Source organism: Meleagris gallopavo, chromosome 1, assembly GCF_000146605.3.
Source record: "Meleagris gallopavo isolate NT-WF06-2002-E0010 breed Aviagen turkey brand Nicholas breeding stock chromosome 1, Turkey_5.1, whole genome shotgun sequence".
Classification (NCBI taxonomy): Eukaryota; Metazoa; Chordata; class Aves; order Galliformes; family Phasianidae; genus Meleagris; species Meleagris gallopavo.
Genome location: NC_015011.2, coordinates 103,287,739 through 103,306,416, shown reverse-complemented (window position 1 = coordinate 103,306,416; position 18,678 = coordinate 103,287,739). Strand labels below are relative to the sequence as shown.

At 38.9% G+C, this 18,678-nt stretch overlaps 1 protein-coding gene across 1 annotated transcript; it reads left to right on the top strand.

The window, feature by feature from the left end:
• Nucleotides 1-26: 26 nt before the first annotated feature.
• SLC5A3 (solute carrier family 5 member 3) lies at nt 27-10,573 on the top strand. The gene is made up of 2 exons (XM_003202897.4): nt 27-3,369; nt 4,094-10,573. Exon 2 carries the CDS (start codon nt 4,396-4,398, stop codon nt 6,535-6,537), a length of 2,142 nt encoding a protein of 713 aa, XP_003202945.1. The 5' UTR covers nt 27-3,369; nt 4,094-4,395; the 3' UTR covers nt 6,538-10,573.
• Nucleotides 10,574-18,678: the final 8,105 nt, after the last annotated feature.

Genomic DNA, 18,678 nt, shown 5'->3' with positions numbered 1-18,678 from the left:
CCCTGGCATGCTGCAATAAATGGAACAGAACCTTTCCCATTTTTTGTTTATTTTTCTGAAAGATAGGTTACCTTAAGCATCCTTATGTTTACTGTGGAGCAGTGAACAAGTAGGAACTCACTTGCGTGTCTGTAGCAGGCAGCCCGCAGTCTGAATAGGACAGACAGCACTCAGAGGGTTGGATGTTGTGCAGGCCTGCTCAAAACATAAAATCTTCATTCTTTTTTTCCTTCCTCCCTCTGGGAGAGAAAGCGTTAATATTTTTTGTGCAGGTATTGAGTCTGGAAGCCTGGAAGTCTTACACAGGTGAGTTGTTCAATAGGTAAGGCACTACTAGATTACATTAGCTTTCCCCTGTTTGAAGAAGATAGGAGTGAAGAAATCTTACTTCTAGGAAAAGACCTTCAAAACTACCTTGTGAACAAAGCTCTGTACTTAATTTGCTAACAAGTGAGTGTAGACTACTGTGTGTCTTATGTGGCTGTGTGTATGCTCAAATTAACCCTTAAAGCATTGGTCACTGGGACTAGCTCTGTAAATGCAGGAGAGAGAGGAAATGAAATGGGAAGCCTCCCATCTGCAATTAAGAGAAATAGACTCTAAGCACAGACCAGATAGTTGCTTCAGGGCTGGAACAGTTTGATTCTGGCACTTTTAAAGGCCTGTCTTATTAGAAAAGCACTGTAGAGAAAGTGTTCCTTTAAAACAATCATACAAATTTCTCCTACAAATCCCACCCTAAATCTGCTTCACATTATCTAGCATCTCTTCAGGGATTTGAGTACTTTTTTTTTTTTTCTTACAACACAGGCTGCCTGTTGGAGACAAGAGCATTGTTTCACCAGAGTTGTAATCTTCTGTCTTCATGCAAGAGGGAAAAACATTGTTTTGCATCTCTGATATGATCCAGCCAGAAAACTGCTCTAGGGAGAAAAATCATGGTCCTTGGCAGCAAGGCTGTCTTTCTTTTTTTTCTGTCAGTGCCACAATGTATGCTGCTCTAATAACATGAGCTTAAACTCCCATGGAATGTCTCAGAAGTCCTTCTTAAGACTTGAGGTCGTAACTTGCTGAAAGTTCAGAGGGACGTGTCTCATTTTCATAATAATAAAAAAAAAAAATAAAAAATTCCAGGGTTATTTTGGAATTAGGTCTAGTATGAAACTGGTACAAGAGACTACTTTAGTAAAGTAATTTAGTGACAGTGCAGCAGATTTGTGGCAGCTACTGAAAACTTTACACCTTCCTGTCCAACTAAGCTGAACCCTGTAAATTTCAGATGTTGATTACGAAGGTGATAGTTCAAGCCTCTGTAGACTGCTTGTTTAAAATGAATAATTTGACTGTACCTTCCAGTGGGAAATACTCAATAAACTTCACATATTGTTTATTTTAGTTAGAATGAGCCTGTAGTAGTTTGGCATGTATCCCAACTGAGAAATATCACAATTTATTCAACGGCAGCTGCATCTTTTACTTAGGCTCTTTCCAGGGGGATTGAATATGCTTGTGTAATGGTCTTATGAGCTGGGTATCTCTTTTATCATGTAGACATAGTTTCATTGGATATTGTCACGATTCATACATGTTACTGTGTAGTATAACTTTGCAGGGTCGTTGATTAACCTACAGAGAAAATATTGAGAAGTGGGTCGTTGATTAACCTACAGAGAAAATATTGAGAAGTGAACTGAAATTCAAGTCCAACATTTTTCAGTAACAGAATGACAGTAGAATGTTATGCCGTACAGTAGAAGAAGGATAATATAGATTCTTGCTTGCCCATTATTCCGACTCTGTATAGACTTTCTTATTCTCCAGAGTGTTTCTTCTTCCACTTCCCTTAAAATATTTATATTTTTTGGTGCAAGCATTATAAAGTACTTGAACTTAGGAAAATACAGTAAAAGAAACAGCAGTATGAAAATGTTGCTCAGAAATGCTTAAAGTTAAGAATACTATGCATAACACTGGCATATGGTGTGATGGCACCCTATGATCTGAAGTATTTAGAATTTTGTGTTGGATTAAACTAACCCATTTAACTTGTGCTGCATTTGTGAGTGGGGGTAAACATGAATTCTTCTCTGGAAGAATTTCAAATACATCTGTGGCTTGAGGCTTACGAGCATTAGAAATTTAGCACAGTACTGTAATCAGTCCATTTTGTGCCACGTCTCCGTAGTCTTTCATTATTGACTATAGCTCCCTCAGAATGAATACGTGTATTCTCATGTGGGTTTCTGGTGGTGGTGGGGAACCCTTATTATCTTGTTCTGATTCTGAACTACTCTTGAAAAACAGCCAGCTTGCACAAATAACATAATTGTGATTTTTCTCCTTAAGGCTGAAATTTCTTGTAAGCCTTTTTTAAAATACATCTGCCTTAATGAGAAGCATATGTTCTTACGTCAGCACCTTTGCTGCCTTCAGTAAGGCAGGCAGGGTATGTGTGCATTTTAACCTTAACTATCGCTTATTATGGTCTATTTGAGAACTTTTAATGTTTTAATTTTTTTAAAGAAAAATGAGTATGCTACAAGGGTGCTGAAGGAGAAACCACCCAAATGCATGTATGTTATCCATGAGTTTGTGTTAATCGGAGGTGAATTAATAGGGAAAAAATGTGCTTTCAGAGTGGTACCCAAAGTGCTTTTGCAAAGGAAGTAGAAGGGGGAGTGCCTAAAACTGATGTTTGTAGGCCTCCTAAGGCTGACAGACCTTATGTTCGGAACAGCAATCAGTGATTTGTGTGCTTGCCTTTATTAGTGGATGGGAAAGAGAAATGGTGTCAGTTCCTGTTCTTTCCTTCTTTGTAATAAGCTTGAATTCCAGGACTGTGCTTGTTTACTATCGGAAGCAGAAAAACTTTGTGTCCAATCCTCCCATAAGCCATTAAATGATTTTGGTAGGTAAATGATACTTTCTAAGGCAGAATTAGGAGAAAGGAGCATCTTGTCTCCATAACAGAGATAGGAATCATTGTGCAGCTCTTTAATGCCCCTTTCCCACCTTTTCAGTTATCATGACAGCCAATCTTTTTATTATCCCCTTGCCTCCACTTTGAGCGCTTCAATCCTGGGTGTTTAAATTAATTCCCTTGTTCACTGATGTGCTTTAGTAGAACAGGGTATGATCTGGGGGGTTCGGGAATAGAACAGCAGGATATACTTTCCCTTCAAACCTGCCTGTGGTTTTAATATGATCCTTTTCATGCTTGAGTACAGATGGGTGGTACTGGGAACTGGAAGCTACCAAAAACCATCCAGTTTTTCATCGTGGTACCCGGAGTGCTCCCAGAGGATGTTGAAGCCACATGGTGCAGATGTCAAAAAGCATGTGGAAGATAGAGATACCCTAAAGCTGGATGTGAGGCATAGTTTTGCTTTTGCCACCTGGATGAATGGGACTTTTTCCTCACTCAGAGGATGTGTGATACATGTGAAGAGCTTACAGAGTGAAATATAACCCTGTTATAATCTGTACCTTAGGCAGGTGCAAGCTTGCTTAAAACCTGTGGAATAACTTTGATTCTCCAGGTGGTGATAAATTTATGTTGTTTCTTGACAGCATTATGACTTTGTAGCTCTAGTATCCAGCTTGCGTCTTGAGTGCGTGCATACAACATCAGGATCTATTAAGATTTGTAAGGTGCAGTGCTAGAGCAATATAGGAGATGACTAGCTAGGTTAAAGTTCCTTTGTGTTTTTTCTTTTTTCCTAAGATTGTCTGAAAGAGGCCTTTTTAGAGGCTTGAGAAATAGAATTGAGAGACTGTAAAGTAAAGATTAATGAAAATGTATCTGTTTCTTGCCTTCTTTGGGGGAACTTGGGTGACTTAATAGTCTGGAATTGCTTTGTATCTTAAGGTGCTTGTTAAAGTTGACTTATAAAAGGCATAACTTCTTAGTCTTACAAGTATTGAATTTGTGTGTATTATGGCTTGCTTAAATACAGCATGGATTGCAGGAAATGTAAAGGGGGAAAATCTGTGGTGTTGAGTCATTGTTTTACTAGACTTCAAATTTTTTCTCATTACTTCATGAAATTCTCCTCTAATTCAATCTTTGTCTTTTGTCTTTGCTGCCTTGCAGGGTTGGTACAGTAGGCCTCACTAAACTTAGCTGCAACTAAGAATTTCTCCTACATCAACTGAGTTAAGGCTGATGCTCTTGTGGAATGTGGATTAAAAGTGCGTGCTAAGTTCCAAATTTCCATTTGAGAAGCGGAGAAACTAAATGTACCACAACCACCAGCATCAGGACAGCAAACCAAGGGACAAAGAATTTGATCCGCAGTGTTGATACATGTTAACTGGTTCACGTGTTGCTTAAGAGACGTTTGCTGGGGGGCGAGAAGTGGACGTCAGCTGTGCGAAGTCATTTTGTTTACAAAAATGAGGGCTTCTTTGGAAACAGCAGACATTGCCATTGTGGCGCTGTACTTCGTGCTTGTAATGTGCATAGGTTTTTTTGCCATGTGGAAATACAATCGAAGCACCGTAAGTGGCTACTTCTTGGCAGGGCGTTCTATGACCTGGGTAGCGATTGGTGCATCTTTATTTGTGAGCAATATTGGAAGTGAACATTTCATTGGGCTCGCAGGATCTGGAGCGGCAAGTGGATTTGCAGTAGGTGCATGGGAATTCAACGCCTTAATGCTTTTGCAGCTTTTAGGATGGGTCTTTGTCCCTGTCTACATTCGGTCAGGAGTGTACACCATGCCGGAATACTTGTCCAAGCGTTTTGGAGGGCATAGAATCCAAATCTATTTTGCAGCATTGTCTTTAATTCTTTATATCTTCACCAAACTTTCAGTTGACTTGTATTCAGGGGCGCTTTTTATTCAAGAATCGCTAGGTTGGAATCTCTATTTGTCAGTAATCCTCCTTATTGGAATGACTGCACTGTTGACTGTGACCGGAGGTCTTGTGGCTGTCATCTACACAGACACCCTTCAAGCTCTGCTTATGATTATTGGTGCCCTCACACTTATGATCATAAGTATTATGGAGGTTGGTGGGTTTGAAGAAGTTAAAAGAAGGTACATGTTAGCATCACCAAATATTACGTCTATCTTGTTAACCTACAACATTTCCAATACCAATTCCTGCAATGTGGACCCAAAGCCCGACGCTCTTAAAATGTTGCGTGAGCCAACAGATGAAGATATTCCCTGGCCTGGATTTCTGTTGGGACAGACTCCAGCATCTGTCTGGTACTGGTGTGCTGATCAAGTCATAGTGCAGAGAGTTTTAGCTGCAAAAAACATTGCTCATGCCAAAGGATCCACTCTGATGGCAGGCTTCTTAAAGTTACTGCCAATGTTTATTATAGTTGTCCCAGGGATGATTTCACGAATACTGTTTGCAGATGATATCGCCTGCATTAATCCTGAACACTGTTTTCAAGTCTGCGGGAGCAGAGCCGGATGCTCTAACATTGCCTACCCACGTTTGGTGATGAAACTTGTGCCGGTTGGTCTTCGGGGACTGATGATGGCTGTGATGATTGCTGCACTGATGAGTGACCTGGACTCTATATTCAACAGTGCCAGCACCATATTCACGCTTGATGTCTACAAACTCATTCGGAAGAGTGCAACGTCTAGAGAACTGATGATTGTAGGAAGAGTCTTTGTGGCATTCATGGTAGTTATAAGCATTGCCTGGGTCCCCATAATTGTTGAAATGCAAGGTGGTCAGATGTACCTTTATATTCAAGAGGTAGCAGACTATCTGACCCCACCGGTGGCTGCTCTGTTTCTTATGGGTATATTTTGGAAGCGTTGCAATGAACAGGGAGCGTTCTATGGCGGAATGGCTGGGTTTGTCCTTGGAGCGATACGGTTGATACTGGCATTTATCTATCGTGCTCCGGAGTGTAACCAGCCAGATACTAGGCCAAGCTTTATCAAAAACATCCATTACATGTATGTTGCTACAGCTCTGTTCTGGATCACTGGAATTGTGACCTTTATAGTGAGCCTTCTTACGCCTCCGCCTACAAAGGAACAGGTTCGAACAACCACTTTCTGGGCTGTGAGAAACAGGAATGTAAAAGAGAATACTGCAAAGGGGGAGCGGTACAAAATACAAGAAAAGAACATCTTGAGGTGTAATGAAAATGCTAACCATATCATTCCAAATGGCAAATCTGAAGAAAACATTAAAAATATTAAGCCTGAGGATATCAATCTTCTGGTTACTTGCAGAGATGACAGCAACCCGGTGATTTCTGTAAGTCACTCTGAAGTCGAGACACCAGTTGATTGCTATTCGAATGGACAAGCGGCTTTGATGGGTGAGAAAAAGCACGAGGAAGAAACTGATGATAGAGAGAGACATTTGAAATTCATAGATTGGTTCTGTGGCTTTAAAAGTAAAAACATGAACAAGAGAGCTGTTCGGGAGATGGAGGAAGAGACTGTTTGTTTACAAATGCTGGAAGAGACTCCGAAAGTTAAACTATTACTAAATACTGGACTGGTCTGTGTCTGTTCGCTTGGAATATTCATGTTTGTCTATTTCTCTTTGTGAGTGAATAGTGAACTTTTAAGGGTATGGCTAAACATACAGAAGTTGATACAGGTCTCCGGAGATTTTTTTTATTTTATTTTTTCCAAGTAACATAACTGCAACCCAGGCATTGTTTACGCTATAACTGTAAAATCAACTCAACTTTAGCCTATTTAGAGACCATTTGAGACATGTTGTCCTATCTGCTGAAAGCAGGATGTGTTTTGTGGTGTCTCTCCCCTTCTTTCTTCTCTCCTCTCACCTCGTTTGCAGTACTAATCTTTTCTTTTTTTTTCCATGTACACGTGTGTAAATATACCAAAGGCAGGCAGGTGGCTGTGTTTGAAGTCAGGCAGTTCTAGAGTTCAGTCAACATTAAGATGAAGATAACAAGTAATCATTTACCTTTGTGTAAAATCTAAAATGATTAAAGCTATGTCGAAAGATCTTGAATGCAAAGTTGTGATGCACATCATTGTATCATTGTTCTTTGTAATGTAGCTGTGTTATCTTGGCCAACATAATACTTATGAATTTTGCTCATCACTTCCAGTGTTTTCAGCTTCTCAGTTCTCTTACGGCAACAACAGAATGATATTTTTCCTGTAGTAATTTAAAATGTGGTATCTGTTAGTAGCTTTCTATCGTTCTTCCCTGTAAGGAAATGTTTATCTTTTGATCTTTATCCTTTGTGAATTGCAGTACTGAAAAGCTGTTATATTTAAAGCAAAGAAACCCTGGAGATGATGAACTGGCAATGGAAGAGAGAGGAAAAGGGGGTGAAAAAGGGTTCTCTTCATTGTGACTTTATAGTTGTATTGAAGTGGAAGAATATACATTCAATGCTGACAGTCCACAAAACTGTAGCCTTATATTGTCATTGACATAATTAGGGTTTACCTCTTTTTAGAGAAAAATCTATACATAGGCTCTACCACATGGGAGAAAGAGAAATATTAGACTTCACATGTCTTAAGTTCAGTGAACACACTAAAATATAATTCTTTTTTTTCCTCCATGATGGGGGGGAAAAAGGGAACGCTCCACAGCCTTATCGCTGCTGTATGTTGAGAGGGGAAGGGGAGGTGAGAGGAAGAGGTGCAAAGGCCCTGTTTCCAGAGTCACATCCAGGCTGCCTTTGGAACCAACTTCTGCAGCAGTCTTTGCTCTTGAGCTTGTCTGGGGAATTGTTTGGAAGAGCCCAAGTGGCCAGGCTGAAACAGTGTGAGGGGCTGTGCCGACAATGCCCGATGTGTTTTAAGGGTCCAGAAATGTTTCCCCTGCAAAGTCAAATTTCTTAATAAACTTGAGAACAAATAGTTCCAGAGAGATGAAATTTGGGTTAATCTTGCCACTGACTGTTGAAGACTGTTTGTTTTCCAGTACAGTGGGTGTCCTGTAAGCTGCAGGCTGCTTAAGTAGCTTTTAGCAATATGATATATGATGTGTATTTTCAAGCATACCAGTTAATGTTGAGTTTTGTGGAGGATTTTTTTGTTTGTTTGTTTTGAAATCAGTTGACTCCCACTAGCTCTAAGACTTTAGTTAGAGGATGAGATGTCTCACCTTTCTCCACTTCATTTAGTTGTTGCCACTGTGAAGTAGGATACTCTAACTGGAAATACGGTAGTGTTGGAACCCTGTTGGAGCATCTTAGAGAGGAGAGTTACCATACCTGAGTCTTGGTGTAAATACACATTTTCTTGCAGTTTTGTGGCTCACTTCATTCAGGAAAAAATATTTTAACTCCTTCTTAATGGTAAAATTCTAGTATATGAAGTATGTTAAAGGAATCTCAATTTAATGATGGGGTGAGTTGGGTATAATGATACTGTATGTAAAAGACATAAAACATCAATAAATGTTTCTATGCAGGATAAAATAATCTAGGACAGAACTTGCCTGATGTTACTGGAATGAAAAATGACTTGCAGAATGAGAATAAGCCTCAGACTATCAGTATTTTCTTGAAAAGCCTAGGTTCTAGTGTGCCAGATTTGGCACAGGGAAAGAGACTCACGTGCTGGGCACTGTCCTTACTAACTTGGCTTGTCTTTCTATCAGCAGCTGGTACTTGGGTTTTCCAGAGCAGTCTTTTTGGCTCTAATACTAACAAATGCATTACCACCTAACCTGTGCAGTTAGGTTAGCTCAGGGACCCTTCTGCTTGGCTGCCCTTGCTTCGTCCTTGCTTACTTTTTTTCCAGGGTGCCTTATGTAGTTATGAAGCTGAAGGCATGGCTTTTAGTGCCACCTAAATAGCAATTTGCTTATAATGTGTTTTCCCAGGTTGTTTTTTCCCTCCTCTTTCCCCAAGTCATTTGCTATTTAAACAGAACGGAATTCTATCTCCATTCTGTTTAAATAGTTAATACATGAGATGCGTGTATCCTGGTCAGTATAACTGCAGTCAGATCCGTGGTCAAATTGATCTTTGATCATCGTATGGAGTCAGAATCTTTCCCAGGTGTACAGTGCAGCCATTGACTGTTGAATCTGAGATACTCAATATTCCAGTTAATACGTTCTTATTTTTGCTGAACTAACAAGTTGCCAAATCAATATAAGTGATAATTGACAGGCGGTTAGAATATTCATGGAGTAATACTCTCCCCATTTAAACCGTTATTGTGAATAAGCTTTTTAGCAAATTGTTTGTTTGGTGGTTTTTTTTTCTTTTCAGTCATCTACAAACATTTCTATGGTACTCTCTGCCTGATGTCGGCCTCTTCAGTCGTGTTCTGTTTCCATGTCTTAGAGGTGTCATAGAACTTGCCCGATACTCTTTGCTACATGTAACCGCGTAACCACTTAACAAAATCCTTTTATTCCCCCAAAATTTAAGGCTTCAAGCAAACTGTTGGTGAGCAAATGCCTCACCCAGTCTAAGAGGCTGTAGTGTTAGAAGTTGCTCGAGGGTTATTTTTTTTATAGCGTAAACATGCCTTTGCTAATTTTTTTGGTTATGATCTGCCTACAATCCTGGTTAATATGTTTGGGTCCAAACACCAACTTTTTGGTCTGATAGAACTGCAGTTTGTCCCGTAATGGACAATTGGTTCCATACATGTTAATGACTGGCCTCCTCTGAGGTGGGACTGGCAAGCTGCACAGGGGCAGAGCCAGGGGGATGCTTGGCTTCCCTCTCTGCAGCAAGGGGATTATTTATTGCCTTGAACTTAGAATGACAGTCTTGAAGAAGTCGTTTTGGAACTACACCTTTTTTGTTATTACCCTTAACTTATTTTTCTGTTAAGATATCTGAATCTTCTCCCAGAAATCTACTAGAAGCCTTTTATTTAAAAAAAGAAGAAAAAAAGACAAGCAAAGAAGGCGGCGGCTTCTTGAGAGCTTAAGAGTGCATTCTGGGAGACTATTCTTATTTAATTTTTTTTTTTTAATGAATGATTTGATGCTGTTCTCTGCCAAAGTTATTTTTTTAATTATTTTTTTAATTATTGCTTTTATCACTGTTCTTTTTTTTTGTTTCTTTTTCCTGTTAGCTTTTGCTAATACCTGAAAGGAAATGGCGAGAGTTTGTAAGAAATTAAAAATGGCCTTCAGTTAAACCACTCGTGTATTTTTTTTTTACTTCTCCAAATCTGTGTTTCACCCTTATCCCAGAAGGGCCAGCATGAGACTTCTGATGCAAGTCATGAGAGTACTGTAACTCAGTAGTGAAAAGGATTTCCTGCAAGGTTACGGTGAATGGGCAGAGCCATCAGGGGATCTCTGCATGAACACTTAAAGCTAAAGCTGCTTACAACTTTAAAACGTACAGCTTTATTTTTTTTATATATATATTTTTTAAATCCTGAGATAAAGGAGGTGATGGGAGATACTCCCTTTTAGAGAACAGGATGCACGGGAGAGGTTGGAGCTGATATGCTCTAACACTTTTGAGGAAATCTTTGGATTTAGCATGTATAGCAAAGCAAAAAAAAAAAAAAAAAAAAAAAAGCTCACCTGTTAATTTGGTATTCTGTATGTTCTGTGCCCTTAAATGTAATTGTTTTGAAAATAAAACTAACCTTGTTACGTGATGTTAAAAAGCAAACTTGTGTGCAATGTTTTAAATTTTTTTTAAAGAAAATGTTTGTATATAATTAAATGGTTTAATGTGCTTTAATTGGCCTAAGGTAAAGAGTAGTCCTAGAATGTAAACATATATAATTAGAATTTCTGATTTCACTGTGAGATCTCTGAACTCTCTTGTTTTGCGAAGTGGTTTGTTTTGTTTACAAAACACTTTCAATTATTTCTTTTATGGTGTTGGTTCAAAGGCATTTGCTTCACTTCTGTTCTAATATTGAATTCATGGTATAGTGACATCTGGTGACACTTAGCATTATCAGTTTCACTGTGTAAAGTCAGACACTTTGAGCAAAAATGGTAATGATATGACAATTCTCTGTGTCTATGAATACACGTTTTTAAATGAGGTGGTTATAAAAATAGTTGCTGTGCAAAATGTTAGTAGTCTTCTTCAAGAAGAAAGCAAATTTTCTAATATCACTAGAGCAGTCTCTTCATTCATCTTCTTATTTTTGAAGCACAGTGTCAAAGTGATGCTGCTTTACCTTGTATTTCTGATGTTTTTTTTTTTAGATATCTGTGAGGTATTTTTGGTTTTTTGTTGCTATTGTATTTTTCTGCAGATTTTATATAAAATACCAGTTAATGAACTGCCTTTTTTTTTTTTAACTATTCAATTAAAATACATTTCAGACCAAACCAAATGATACGATCTATAGCATTTGAAATCTGCCTTTTTCCTTGTTCCCTTTTTTTTTCTTTTGTTTTTCATTTGTTTGTTTGTTTTGAAATAAGCCAAATGGGCATGTAGATAAGATCGCTATAATGGATCCAGGTCTCTTTTGGTAAAGTGTTATTTAAAGGTCTGTTAAGATCTTATAAGACAATATACTGATAAAAATTATTGTAGTAGGAATATAGTTTTAGAAGTGTTAATGAAATTAATACAGCTTAATTATACTTGTAAGTTGCTACTGTCCATAATGACAAGCTTTTTGTCATAGAAACGATGTATGATAAATTAATTTTGGTCTAGTGTATAGAATTATCATATTGCTATAAATCTTTGAAGTAAATCTGATGCAAAATTTTCATAGTTAGCATTGCTGGCCCTGTGTATACTGTTCTTTGTATACTGTATGCATATTATTTCGCCTACTGCATTAGTCTTCAAACTAAAACTCTTATTAGAGAGTATTTGGATACTTCAGACTGTGTTTCTTGCAGTTTACATTCCTTTACCATGGCATTTTGTCCTGTCTAAAAGTATTGTATGGAAATGTTTAAAACTTCTGTACAAAGTTTCAATAAAAATAGAGGAAAAACAAGAATAGATACTTGTGAAGCTATTTTGGAGAATCTCTACATAATTATGTCTCTCATATATTCTTGCTTGTAATGAGCTTTATGTCTGCATATATGAAGAATATCTCCTATTTTGCACCTGTTAATAAAGGCAAACCCCTTGAAGCAGGGCACGGGCATTTTCTTAACGGAGTTAAAAACAACAACAACAAATGAGAACAAAGCAGGACTTTCAAACTGCAAGAAGAACTTAAGGATCCAAACTGTAGTTGTAGAGTTTGGGTGTGGAACTGAGGGCCAATTCGTGCTGGGGGGAGGTGGGCTTATGGGTGAGACCTGTGTGTGGTGTGGGCTCCTTCTGCAACCTGAAGGCCAGGATGCCAGCCAGCAGCAGGGGAAGGCTAGCTGCCAGATGCACCCCGCACAACAGCTGCTTGCTTAAAACCGAATATGGGTGAACCCGCAGTTAGTGCAGGCTTGTCAGACACAGGGTAAAGTTGTGCTTTTGTTTTCTTTTATATACCAGTTTCTGAATGAGACGGGCATCTTTTTACTTTGTTCTGGAGTATCCCTGAATACTTACTTTGACATCCCTCTGGGACCATCACAGCCTGTAAGCCTTGGTGTGTCTGCTGTTTATTTCCAACTGTGGACTAAAAATTGGTCCTAGTGCCTGAGTCCCACAAGGAGCCCCTCTTCATAGGCATGCTCTGAGATTGAGTGTGATGCTGTCTTCTATCTCACAGGAAGCAGTTATGGCTTGGAGTAGTCAGTGCTAAGATTCTTGCCTGTGAAGCTGGAAGGATACTTACTCAGGATGTTTACTTGAACTTGATATTTTAATCTTTTTCTAGAAGAGGGGGCCAAATGTGAGTCCTCCCCTTCCTTCTCTCCTTGTCTCCCGTAAGGATGTATTTGAGCTAATAGCTATGGAAAGTGTGGTATTAGTCATGGTTTCTTTGGCCAGTGAAGGAAGTGGGGCAGGTCTGTGGATTGAACACCTATGGAACAGTGACAGTAGAGTAGGAGCAAATTATGGGAAGGACATGAAGCAGATCTTCAGCTGTAGGAAAATGTTGCATTCGTTAAATATTTTCTTGATATACTCTTGCTGCTGTGTTTCAGAAGCAAAGCGGAAGCTTGGCTGATGTTTAAGGAAATGGGTCCAAAACATCTTTGGAGAAGAAAGCTTGGACTTGGGATACAAAATAAGCAAAGGTTCTTGCCTGCAGACTTGGCATGGATTTGTGACTTACAGGAGGGAGGGGAACTCATGCTTTTGTTAGCTGTTAATTAATTAGTTATCTAATTGGTCTATAGGGTGATCACCCAGTGAGCAGCTTTCCATTTCATTGGTTTTAAAAGAAGATCAAGAAGTATTTTTGTCGCCTACTGGTTCTATTTGTGTTAATTAGCAAAGACTCCCAATACCCAATTTACTGAGACCTTCATGTTTCTCTGGGTGTGGATTCCTGGCCCAGGCAAGTTGTGGGCAGGCTCTGTAAATGCTGCAGCAGCATTTATTTTGAGGGTTCACTGGAAAAACTCAAGGAGAGGGTGGTAATAAGTACTCTGCCTACTGGCACTAAAGTGAATTCTCCTTCCTTGGATGTGGTTGCCCTAGTTTGCACTGTGCCTATGTTGTGCCAGGAAAGTAAGCAAGCCAGAAAGTTTGAATTCTGTGCTTTTTTTTTTTTCCCCCCATAGTTTTAATACTTATCCAGACCGTGAAACTAGTTTTGTTAATTAGTTTTGAATATCCGTGTTTATCTGTGTGCGTAAATATAAATATATATGTACAAAGGCTGCTATGAAAGTAATGCCTCCTATGTTATTCTATTGGTCCATGATATCAGAGATGGATGTTAGTGGTATGGCAGTGAAGGTTGAACCTTCCCACCAATATCTCATTTCATTTTGTTGTGGTATGACAGATGGCAGCAGAGGGGCAGTCTGAGACAGTGGCATCTGACATGGAAGCGTGTATAAAGCAAAGGTGTGGAATTGAATTCATCCATGCAGGAAAAAATGGCACCCACTGATGTTCATCAACACTTGCTGAACGTTTCTGGAGACTGAACAGTAGATGTTAGCACAGTGAGGCTGTGGGTAGATTATTTCAGCAGCAGCAACAGTGATATGAAAGATAAGCCATGTTCTGGGTGGCTGTATACAGCTGTCACCATAAATGAAGAACATCTTGATCAGCACATTCGTGCAAATCAGTGGATAACTACTAGGGAACTGTGTATGGAGCTGAATATTGCACCAGGGGGGTCCCACTCATGTTCACACAAGAAAGGAGAGAATGCCATATGTAAGTTTGTCAGGACCTATTGAACCAATACTGTGTAATCCAGGAAACTGTCACCTTCAATCTTGTTACCAGAGATGAGATGTGATGTCACCCTTATGAGCCAGAGTCAAAATAGCAGTCCGTGGAGTGATGACATGAATTCCCCATGAGAGAAAATGTTCAAGACGCAGAAGCTAAAGTCATGTGCATTGTGTTTTGAGTTAGAAAAGGGGTGATCCTTCTGTATTTCTTGGACAAACCATAAATTTGACCACTACTTTGCGATGCTGATTGATCTGAAGGCTCAAACTTCTGGAGTCAGGCAGAGGAGGTGACTACTTTTCTCATGCAACACAATAATGCTAAGCCCCATACCAGTTTGAAGACCATGGAGCATATTGCCAATCTTAAGTGGACTGTCCTACCATATTGTTCAGATTTGGTACATTTTGACTTTCATCTGTTTGGCCAATGAAAGATGAACTGTGTGGGTAGTGTTTTCCTAGCAGTGAAGCTGTCACAGCAGCTGTGAAACAGTTGGTCACCTACTGGTGCAGATTCTTATGAGCATAGCATGCAGGCTCTTGTTCATTGCTGGCAAAAATGCACGGCTGATGGTGGTGACTGTGCTGATAGACCGCATTTTGTAGCTTGGAATTTGCTCTACCAAATAGTGTTATTGTGCTCTTTCTCGCAGTTTCCATTGAAATCATTGAGGCATTACTTTCAGAGTAACCTATATATTGTATATAGGAAAATTTGGCCAAGAAGTTGTCAAGGTTCAGTTTCACTTGTGCACACTAGTATAATGAAAACAGTGTGATTTCCACCCTACATGCTGTTCTGGTTTAGAGTCGAGGTCAGTTAATCTTCTGCAAAAGCAGGAGGATTTTAAAATTATGACCACAGTCCTCACACAAAGTCTTTGTGGTTTGTTACTTACTACGTTCATTTTTTTAGTCCTGACTCTCATTATACAGCACTGAGGGTAACTGTGATGAGTATAACAGCTAATATTAGGAACCAAATCTCTAGTTGTAGTACTTAAAATATTTCTCTCATTCAGTGCCTTAGACTAGTCTAGTGCTAGTTGTACACTCTATGTCTGGAGTTTAGATCTGTGCTGGAATGTATCCCAAGACTCAGTGACTGCTGTGGATGTTTTGGAGGGGTAGATGTACACTGTCCAAAGACTGGAACTCTTAAGTCTTTGATCTGGGAAATGTTTAAATTAACTGTCTGTGCACTTTGCAGCTTGTGGCTCTCAACTGAAGTAGTGTTTGTCTTCTGGAAGGCGTGCAGTGCCAGCTTCCTTCCCCATCTCACAGCTTTTCTCCAATTACAGAAGTGTGAAAGCTGACTTGAAAAACACCTAGCGTGCAGAATGTGTCCAGAGTAATTACAGTGAAAGAATCTCTGTGGGTTTTGAGCTGCCAGTGTGTGTGCCATGTCAGAAAGCGATCTGTTCCCTGCAGGGAGAAGTACCAGACTTGCTATCACCTATTCAGAGTTGGACAGGGAGTAAGCATGCATTTTAAATGCTTGTGATGCTGCGTGCTCTTCGCAAAACAGCAGAGCCATTCTTTTTCATAATACTGATAGCTTTGTCCCTGAAGCATCCAGGAAGGCAGTGTCAGCAGCAGCATAACAGTGTTTTGATTTGTGTCCCTTCTCCAACTTGTACAGAAGCTAGTGAATTGAGGTGATAGGCACCTGAAGGAGTAAGCTGTGCCTTTGGGCATCTTTTTCCTTTAGAATGCTGACAGCAAGGGTAATGATTGGCTTTGGCTTTGCTTGGAGCAGTAGCCATTACTTTTGGAGCCCTTCTGTCTGTAAGTCTTCCATACTGATGATAAATTTACATGTGAATATAGAAGGTGAATTAAAATTGAGCTTGTCTTGAGATGTTTGATAATACATATGACGTTTTTAAGAGGTACATGGGATTCAACTTAAGTCTGTTGTTGAATGCTTCAGTCTTTGTGTGAATTACTAGTTGTGTTAGCAGCAGCAGCCTGTTTTCATAAAGGTTACGTCACACTAAACATCTTAATAGGTCAAAGTGCACCAGATGTCCTCTTATCCAGAGAAGCTATATACAGCTTTCTCAAGAAAGCAGTAAACTGTAGGTGCAATGTTTGAAGATGGGGAAGAAGACAGAGCAAACTTTTGCTCTCTGTGGTGTTTAAGATCCTGATTATATCTAAGTACGTCATACATGGGATTTCTGTTACATACTCACCAAAGCATGACTTGATTCAGATCTTGAGTAGACTAGACTGCATGATGTCGTGTGGTTTTACGTTTTGTTCATCTCAGGCTCTTTTTAAGGTGGATCTTTGATGCTGAGCACTCAAATGCTTGAGGGAAAGGGAAAGTTCTTGAAGTTGGAAGTTTCAGGGTTTTTTAATATTGTCAGCTGACTGCTTTGGGGACAGTTGGTGACCTAAATTGTCAAACTGTACAGGTACTTATGCACTCTTTATGTACACAGTTAGAGGTTTAACAATGAGAAATGCTGAGATGGTAAAAGAAGCCTCTTAAATGTGGTTCCAATTTTCTGTATGACAACACTGCAGAAAATTTTCTTTGACTTCCCGATTTTCTGCTCTTCCTGTCATCTTTTTGTTCAATTCATTTACTTTTTAATCTTAAACTTGACAAATGTGGAAAGAATGAGAGCTGTAGGCAAGAGCAGGGAGTTGCAAGTGTGCATGTGATGCAAACATGGGGCAGAAAAAGGTGTTTGGAAACAACTCCCACCACTGATTGTTTTTTTTCTTTTCCTTTTCTATTTGAGCCTATTTAAGCTTAATAAATATACAAAATAAGCTTGATGAAGTGTACTCCCTACCTTTGTACTTGTGGTTTCTGGTAAGCTTGATCTGAGCACGTTTCTGTTAAGTAGACCTTACCTTACTATGAGTGTTAGATTTGAGTCCACATTGTGATGCATTGTGGTTGAAAAGAAGAGGCTAAGTTTCTAAATGACATTTTAAGGAAGATGTTTAATTATATCTCAGGTAGTATATACTTATTAAATCAATTATTTCTAATAATAAACTACTGAAATGGCCTTGAGTCACAGAGGATTTGTGTACAGTTGGCAGTGTTATATAGTTGAAAATTACAAGACAACTTCCAAAATTCTTAGATATTATCAGAGTTGGTACTTATTTTAAAAAGAACTAAAAGTAAGTCATTTCATTGTTGAGATTAATGTTTTAAATTATCTGAAACTTGATATTTATCTGGTATTGGTATTATTCAGGTTTAAATTCAGTTTTGTAGATTCAGTAATTTCCCTTAATCTTAAACTCTGAGTTAAAAAAATCTTGTGGAATTTAGATTCTTTGAAGAAGAAAGGTGGATTTGGTGACAGAAGAGAGATTAGCTGCACTTTGACTTGAAAAGTTGCTTTGTTTGCATACAGGCCTCCGGCTTCAAATTCTCATTGGGTGTAGTTGCTAATTCCTTGGCTTAGCCTCCATTAAAATGCTGATTAAAGAGCTGTTTTAGGATGTGATGTTATATTAAATCCAGACTGAGTCAATTTTAATCACTCCCTCGGTCTTATTTATAGTGACTTACCATCCAAAACTTCTTAACTATTTTCTAAACCCAATTCTAGAGTATCTTTCTGTCTTGGCCAGTAAATGTTTGATGGAAATGCAAACTTGGGTTCTGCCATTTGTTCCTTACTCTGTACCTAGTAAATTATACTGTCACAGTTACAGGGAACTGTTCCTATCTGGTGCTGCTCTATGTCCAACTTTCCCTAGACAGTTCCCTTCAATCCCCTGCCTGGCTTTGAACATCCAGCCAGGTGTCCTGACTCCTTAAATTTTTGTTGCTTACTTTCCCAAGACCCTTTTTACATTCAGAAATCACACGCAAATGATTTTTTGTCATGGGTGCAGCACAGCTAGCACACTTATTTTTCACTTGATTACCACTTTTATCTTTATTTTGGTCGTTTCTGAGTAGTGCATGTCTATCACTGGTTGTACTCAACAGCTACTGTTCCATGTTGTTTATGTTTTTATGGTGATTACAGCTTCACGTCTTGCACCAGGAGCTCAAGCTTGTTCCTTAGACAGATACAGGACAGCTAGTGATGTCATTGCTTGTCATGCCTGGCTACAGTTTTTACTAATACTAGCAATAGTTTTTTTTCTTGTTCCCAATTCTTAATCTGCTGATTGTTTTTTGGTCTTGTGTACTAAAGCAAGGTGTTATAGTTAAATGATTCTCTCCAGTTTCCTATTATTTCTCATTGTAAAGCTCATTTTCTTTCTTACGCCAGTATTGATCTCAACAAGTTTACAAATATGTGTTTCTATAATTTTCACTAACAAGTTTTTAGTGTTTAATTACATACTCAGTAGCATTAAGGAGGGTTTTTTCCTAGTTTAACTGCTTTTGAATTGCAGCTTTCTTCTAACCATATTTTTGCATTTTTTGATTTCCACCTCAATAAGGAATCCCAGAAGAACCTTTTGTAACTGCTTATCAACCAAAAAAAA